The 7,832-nt window shown below is 58.7% G+C and overlaps 1 protein-coding gene across 1 annotated transcript; it reads right to left on the bottom strand.

Annotated features, from left to right (window-relative positions):
* Positions 1-6,903, bottom strand: GPR31 (G protein-coupled receptor 31). Its single transcript, XM_053221985.1, is given in 2 exon segments — positions 1-6,140; positions 6,142-6,903. Coding segments are annotated over 2 exon segments (921 nt in total). The 5' UTR covers positions 6,792-6,903; the 3' UTR covers positions 1-5,869.
* Between the last annotated feature and the right edge of the window lie 929 nt (positions 6,904-7,832).

Below are 7,832 nucleotides of genomic sequence, written 5' to 3'. Positions count from 1 at the left end.
CTCATGAATCATTGGCCACCAAGGTGTGGCCAAATGGACACAAAGTCAACCATCACATTTATTAAGGAACACTGAAAAAGCATGCTTGGAACACGGTGGGCTGTACAGGAGGGGCCACAAGCTAAACGCCCTCAGGGACCAGGAAATGACACACATCTGTGGACATGGGAGGGGCAGGCATGCTCCACCTCACGGGGCAGGGCTCCGCCTCCCCGCCGATGTGTGCAGGAATCAGGGTCCAGGGCTTGTAAATCTTCCGGTTTTCAAGAAGCGCTGAAAACCTAGACTTTTAAAAATGTGGTCTTTTTTTTAACTACACCTACTATGAAAATATAAAAATAACTCGTGAGCTCATCAGAACCTGTCTGTAGGGCTGAAATGCAGCTTTGGGCAGCCAGTGAAAGAATTCTGAGATGGACAGTCATTTAACCGTCTACACTCGCACACACACCGGGACACCCCGCCGGCCCCCCTGCTCCTGTGGCTCCGTAGGCTTGGGGGTCTGATGCTTCTCCTCCGGGTCCCCTGCGCGGCCTGCCCACCGCCTGAGCCTGTCTGCGGGGGCCGCCTGGCCCTGGGGGTCCCTGTCGTCTTCCTCATGCACCTGTTCTTTGAACCTGCTGCAGGTGCAAAGGGCAGACGGCAGAAGAAATGTCACAGAGTAGTGACTCCATTCCCTCCAGTCAAAGTGGCCCATGAGGCAAACCGCCTAGCGAATGAAAATGCGGAAAGCCTTCTGTGCTCCCAGCAGCCGACTGGAGAGAAGATTCTGGGGTGTTCCCAGAGGCCGCAGCCTGGGGACGGGAACGCTTCTCGGGGAGGAGATCCTGCGGGCAGCTGGGGTCCGACCCTGTGCGGCTCGGAAATGCCGCCCCTGCGTCTCACCAGCAGGTGGGAGAGAGAGGCCAGGACCCCGGGGGGCGGGAAGGAAGGACTGAAGGAAGGAAGGACCGAAGGAAGGAAGGACGGAAACACCGTAAGGAAATTGGTAACCGTCCTGCTAATGACACCGTGAACCCAGCCTCTTTCCCCAATTCCTGCTGCGCCATGTTCAGAGGGTCTAACTTAGAAAGTAAGAATATAGTTTGGGTCCAATATCCCTGCTGCTATCCCTGATTAGAACGTTAAAAAAAATTGTTCCATGTTATTGTACACTTTCCGAATAAAATATGTACAAGGGAAGCCCTGTGGCGGTTTTCGTTAATACCTCCTGCATTTGTAAGTTTTGTTTTCATTTAATATTCTTAATAGTATTTCATTCTAAATCGTCTGAATCCCCTACCACAGATGTGCCGCTGTTTCAATCACTCCTCACGGAAGGGGGGAGAGGGCTGACCCCCGGCGGGTTTGGAATCGGGGGTCTCCAGGCAGGTTGGACCTGGGAGCCCTTTGCCGTTGAGCACGTGGGGACGGAAAGGGCGTGGGTGCCATCAGAAGGACCTCGATCTGCAGGCAGGAGGCGAGTGGAGTGGCCTTGCTCTGGCTGGTAAGTGACAGCCCTCGAGGGGAGGAGCTGGGATTTTGTCCCAAGAGCATCTGGCTTCCCCCGGAGCTTGTGGCTTTCAGTCCCTTCGAAAGGCATCTCAGAAGCCTTTACGAAGAGCTTCCACTGCAGGACGTTTCCAGAACTTTCCACGGGACATACACAGAGCTCTGCTGACAACGGGGGGGGGGGAAAGGGTGACACTGGCCCGGGACATGGGAGGCTTCCCTTCCCCAGCTGTGCCTTTGTATTATTCTTGAATTTCTCCGTGGGCGTCTCCGTGGGCGGTCTTCGTCCGTGCATCTCGGTTCTGTCTGTCTCCCTGTCTGCGCGGTGACAGCGGGGGAGGGTAGACCCGCGGGGCTTTCGGGGACTGATGCCAGCTCGCAAAGGAACAGAAGCGGGGTACAGCAGTGCTGTGCTGGAGACTCAGCTGTGCAACATTCTGGAATCGGCGAGCTGGCCACGGGGGGCTAGCAAACCTGCTTTTCTCCCAGAGGACCAGTTACTGGGACGCCACCAGATAGGAGGAAAATCAAGATATAAGTAAGCAGTGAAAGCCCAAAGAGAGGTCATCTAGGAACACATCGTGCCAGGTCAACAGGCCAGACACAAAACCACAAACACCGTTCAAGTCCACTTGCACGAGGTCTCTACGGGGGCACCATTCCTAGAGAGTGGATTTCTAGGAGGCGGGTGGGCGCCAGGGGCGGGGGAGTGGGGACTGCTGTCTGATGGGGGCAGAGTTCAGTCTGGGAAGATGGAAAGTTCTGGAGACGGATGGTGGGCGCAAGCGCAGCAGTGAGATTGTCTCACCGCCACTGGGCTATGCGCTAAAAATGGTTAAGATGCTACATTTTCTGTGATGTACATTTCACCACAATTTCAAAGGAGACATTTCAAGGAGGACGTTGTTTGGGGATTCCTTGAGCACTCCATGAGCACTAGTATGTTCCAGAAGCCTCTGAGAGCCACTGACGCACCTCTCAGCCCCCGACCCAGCCCACGGGCAGATAGGCGGTCGGTTCATTCTCCTGACCCCTCAGCAAATCAAAATTATTGACTTGGCTGTTGGCAGAAGTGACCACGAAAATAGAGAGGAAAATCTTTCTCCAAAAAATATGAAAAATCGTCATATTTTCATTTGTATTAGTGTCTTCCTAGAAGATTCTGGAAGATACATTGTAAGTTTGCCTTGGGATCCTTGCCTGAGAATTTCAAACTGTATTAAAAAAATCACTTTTTGTAAGCCCATGATAAAGTTTAAATCAGGTTAATTTGTTCATCGATTTGTTATTGACTCCACAAGGGCACCGTGTGCCAGGCCTTGTGCACAGTGCTGGGGACACAAAGATAGGTGGGCATTTCCCAAGCTTCAGGGAGGTGACGCAGAGGGGAAGGCGGGAGTGAGCACCGGAGGGTGGCCTGTGGGGTGTGGGGAATGTGTTGGGGTGCAGGTGTCGTGTTGTCGGGGGCTCTGTGAAGAGGCAGGTCTCAGGGGTCAGACCAGGAGGGGCAGGCAGGAAGTTAGAGGACAGAGATCAGAACGTTCCGTGAAGGAGGCCCAGCACCCGGAGGACGTCTATGTAGCCGGGGAGGAGTCAGTGGCCGACTGGATTTTGGAAAAAGACAACACTTGCTGACTTTAAAAACACTGATAGCATCATCTGCCTAGGGAAAGAGATTCATCGCTCAAGTTGAAATTCGGGCTCCCGGCTGTCCTTCCTGGATCTGCCACAGTTCAGACAATGCTGAGATTTGCAAGACTCACAGACGGGACTGTGCTCCTGCTATATTAGAAGAAGCGAGTCAAAGGAGAAAAGAAAGTAAACCTTGCGGCCGGCAGCGAAGTGGTTGTGGTTCTGAGGCCCGTCATCTTCTGCCTGCCCACGGTTCCCTCTGACCCGTTTCTTCACCCAGAGAAGAGAGTTTGGAACAGGACAGCTCCTCCTCGGATGTCTTTGGAGGAGACAACCGTCTGAGGGCAGAGCTCGTGAGGCTTCTGCGATGGGAGTGACAGGACAGGAGGCCAGAGAAACAGCCCCAGAGGTGGGTGTTGGCAGGATCCGGAACCTTCCAGCGTACCGAGAAGTTATCCCCTTTCACAGATGTGCAAAATAAAACTCGAGTCAGACAGAATGCTCGCAGAGGATCTGGAGAGGATTTACCGGAAAGAAAGCGCACAGTTACAGACCTTGGATCTGGCAGAATGTTGCTGGAGGCATCCAGGTCAAGACCGGCCATCCCGCTCCGGGCTCTGTGTTGAGGGCGCACAGGTGAAAAGCTGTGTCCCTAAAGGACGCCCAGTCTGGCTGGGGACGTAAACAAAGTTAAGATCATAAACCGATGGCTTGCAAATAGCCAAGGGACGCCTACCGAGTGCTGATCGTGGGCCGGGCTCTGCCCTCAACGTTTTATGTATTGTTTTACTTAAACCGTGCAACGGTCCCGGGGTTTGTTATTCACAGGGCAGTTGGGTGGCATGTCCCAGGTCACAAAGCTAGGAAGTGACAGAGCGGGATGTTGACCCAAAGGCCCTGACCTCGGCCACTAACCCTGTGTCTGGCGTCAGCTCTGGCTGCGCGTTGACAGAATTAACGAGGAGGCTTCAAAAACACCAGCGCCCGGGACTCCGCAGACAGACTGAGTCAGAACACTGGGGTTGGCCGAGGCATCAGGGTTTTCTGGGCCCCCCACCTGCCACGCGGGCGTCGTGCCGGGCTAACAATGAGCAGGGATTGGTGGGAGGTGTGGCCGGCTGAGCCCGGAGACGGACGTGGCCGTGCTGGGGGCTTTGGGCCCCCAAGGGCACGGCTGCAGTGAGGTCTATGGGGGCTGCGTGATGTCACAGGGTGATTTGCCTGTGACAGGACAGCAGATCATCGCGTCCAGACTCAGGGACGTGGTGAGGAGACATCTGGTCGGATTATTGCGTCATCGAGTGAAGAGCTGCCTGTGGAGCGCTTATCACGACGCGGGAAATGTTTACGGTAAGTGTTAGATTTTTAAAAAGCAGCACGTAGGACTGTCCGCGCAGGAAGCCGGGCACAGTGGGTCACAGCTGCGTTCCAGGCCCCTGAAATCCCCTCCCCGGCGAGGACACAAAACCCACGAAAGTAGGGAGCATCGCTGAGAGACGGTGACCCCCCAGGGACTCTGTGAGGCAGATCTTGACATATGTCACAAGCTGGGCACGGTGAGACGAACACACTCACATGTGAAATTCGGTTCCGAGAAGGAGCCTCCCTGGTGGGACAGACCCGGGACGATCTGCCATTTTCTACCGCCCGACGTCACCCGTGTCCACCTTGAGTATGACAGAGGCCATGGGGTGGCCCGGGGACAAGCGTGGGCCATCTGTCTGCGTGGGCAGGGCAGGTGTGGCTCCAGGCAGGGTGACAGGTGTGGGCCTGGTTGCGAAGCCGATCCTGTGTCTAAGCATCCTGGGGAGTCTGTTCTGGGGACCACACTACCAGCTTTGGACAGAGAGTGAGACACAAGGCAGTTAGGGAGGAGGTTGTCACCATCGTGAGCTCCAGGCTTGGGACATAATTTAGAAGTATGACATGGGACGATGCAGCTGTTGCAGGAGAACCAGGGCTGGGCTGGGGTGGCACCCCCTCCACCCCCCAGTGTCGGGTGGGGACTGCGGTTTCACACGCGGTTTGGGGTCTCCCCCTGTGCATTTCTCCCACGAGGCATTACGTACAGTGACTTCCCAGAGCAGGGAAGCAAAGTGAATTTCAGAAGCATGTAGACATTCCGACTTGAGAAGAAAGTTCCAGAGGCAATTTCAACTCGCTTAGTAGGAACGTGTTTCTTAGGATAAACTAGGGAGCCGCGCGATCTTGGACATAAGGCACCGTCTGTGCAGACGAGGCAAAATTTTATGAAATGGAGAACCTTCCGCGCCAGGCAGGGCCCAGCACAGAGCACGGGAAGGTGCACGCCCAGAGCCTGGCCGAGCAGCCCCGCGTCCCCACTTTCCCGAGTCCGTTAGGAGTCTGTGCAAGTGGGAAGAAAGCAGACTCGGTGCGTTCGGGGGCTGAAGCAGACAGACAGCAGGCGACTCACCGAGAGCGGGCAGCGCGGGAACCCACGAGGGTGGCTTCCCCCGGTGGGGGCCGCCCGCGGCTGTGTGTTTCCAGGCCGGCCGTGCCGTCTGCGTCGTCGTGGGCGCAAAGAGCCTCTGGCTCGCCGATCCGAGGTCCGATCGCGCACAATAGCCGCGGGAAACACGGTAGGCCGCGGATAGGAGATGTTCGCTGCGGGTGCGCCGGAGTCGGGGTCCCCACCTTTGTAGTGCAGCCCGGGCATTTCCTCGCTCCGGAGCCCCAGGAGCCGGTCGTCACGGCTCAGCCCGCGGGGGCGGGTGGCCGGCCGGCCTCAGCAGTAGGAGTTGTTGATGTCACCCGGGGCCTTGACCTCCCTCCCTCGGCCTCTGAGGGTGTTGAAGACCCTGCGGTAGAAGCGTCTGAACGCGGGGTTGGAGACGCAGTGCACCGCTGGGTTCAGCACGCTCTGCAGGTACGTGAGGCCGTTGCTCACGTCGGACACGTGCACCATTGCTCCCAGGACCCTGCAGCCGCCCGCCCCTCGGGAGACGGCCACCGGGACCCGGGCCAGGAAGCTGGGCAGGAAGCAGGCCGCGAAGAGGCGCCCGGGCCCTCTGCAGCTGGGGCTGCCGGCCCGGGTCTCGGAGTCACCCCCGGAGGGTCCTGACGATCCTGGCGTTGCAGAACAGGATGAGGCCGAAGGGGAGAACGAACTGCGCCGAGAACAGGGCTTCCTGCCAGAGGGCGCTGAGGGACAGCTGCCCCCGGGGCTCCAGGCCGGGGCACTCGGCCTCCGACACGAGCAGGCTCCGGTGGCTGAGGCCGAGCAGCAGGAGCCAGACGCAGCCCGAGACCCCCCAGGCCGCCCGCGGGGACAGCAGGTTGACCCTGAGCCGGGGGTGGACCACTCGGAAGTAGCAGTCCACGGCCACGGCCGTGAGGAAGGCGACGCCCGCCCCGCGGCTCAGCACCTGTAGGAACAGGAGGCCGCGGCAGGACGCGTGTCCCAGGGGCCACGTCTTGTGGCGCAGGTAGAAGGCGGTGTGGAAGGGCAGGCAGACGGCGAGCAGGAGGTCGGCGGCCATCAGGTTGAGCAGGTACACGGCGTCGGACTTGCACGCCTTGAGGCGGAACGCGAAGGTCCACAGGGCCACCACGTTGCCCAGCGGGCCCAGCCCGCACTCCAGCGCCAGCAGCACGGCCACGGTCCCCTCCACCGCGTCGCTGTGCCGCGAGCAGTTGGCGGCCGGCATGTCCCCCCGCTCGCGCCGCCGGGGTCCCCCGCGAGGTGGCCAAGGGCCGAGAGCCCGGGCTGCGGGCGACGCGCCTTCCTGCAGAGGGAGAGACGCGGGCTTCTCCCTGCCGCGTGGGGACAGGAGTTCTGCATTTTCGCAGTAGGAAGAAACACTGAACAGGATGAAGTCAAAAGCAAACTCAAACGTGTCTGGGGAAAGGGGACCGGGGAGGGGAGGGGAAAACACCCTTTCGGTTTTGTTCTGCTTGGTTTCACCCTAAAAAGGAGAAGCTGTGTTTCGCTTCACGTCATCTGCGCGCCACTGAAGCCACGAGGCCCTTAAGAGCTGGGCGAGCACAGGTCTCCGTCGGCGGGGGCCGCGGAAGGAGCCGGAAGACCCTCGCTCCGTCAGGCTTCTCGTCTCGGCCGTCAGAGGGACGCTGGCGACCACAGGCTCCGCGAGCATCACGGAGCCTTGCGGGGAAGCTCTCCTCCTCCACGGAAGGGGCATTTCCCGAGACCCTTCTGCACGGCGCTCTGTTTCCCACACCGGCGGTCCGATCGGGTCACGGCCGTCACAGAGGAGGCTCTGCGGAGGCCCGGCCACTTCACGGCTGGCCCCTGATGCTTGTCCCCTTTCTTTGCCGGATTTGATTTTCTGCCGAGGGGCCCCCCTCCCCTCCCTCTCTATCCGGATCAGGGTCCGGGCCCATGAGCCTCCACTGGCCCTAAGAGCCGCATGACACCGATGGCTGGTCAAGACGCACAGATTCCCCCCAGAATGTCAGGGGCATGAGCCCGGGGACAGGCACTGTGTGCCAGCGATAAAAGAGTGTCTGCGCAAAGCGGGCGTCGATCCACAACTGTCGCATGAGTCCAATTCTCCCTCCCCATTGTGGACCACGTTTCACTTGTTCTGGGCCATTCTCAACCCTAATTCAGTGGGGGCCTGCACACTGTTGACCCTCCCACCGTCGACCCTCACTCACCTGGGTCCCGACCCTCCTTTGACCCTCACGATCTGGGTCCTGACCCACTGTCGACCCTCACTCACCTCGTT

The sequence above is a fragment of the Acinonyx jubatus genome, chromosome B2 (genome assembly GCF_027475565.1).
Source record: "Acinonyx jubatus isolate Ajub_Pintada_27869175 chromosome B2, VMU_Ajub_asm_v1.0, whole genome shotgun sequence".
Taxonomy (NCBI): Eukaryota; Metazoa; Chordata; class Mammalia; order Carnivora; family Felidae; genus Acinonyx; species Acinonyx jubatus.
Note: the sequence above shows the minus strand (reverse complement) of the source record. Positions and strands in the feature narration are given on the sequence as shown.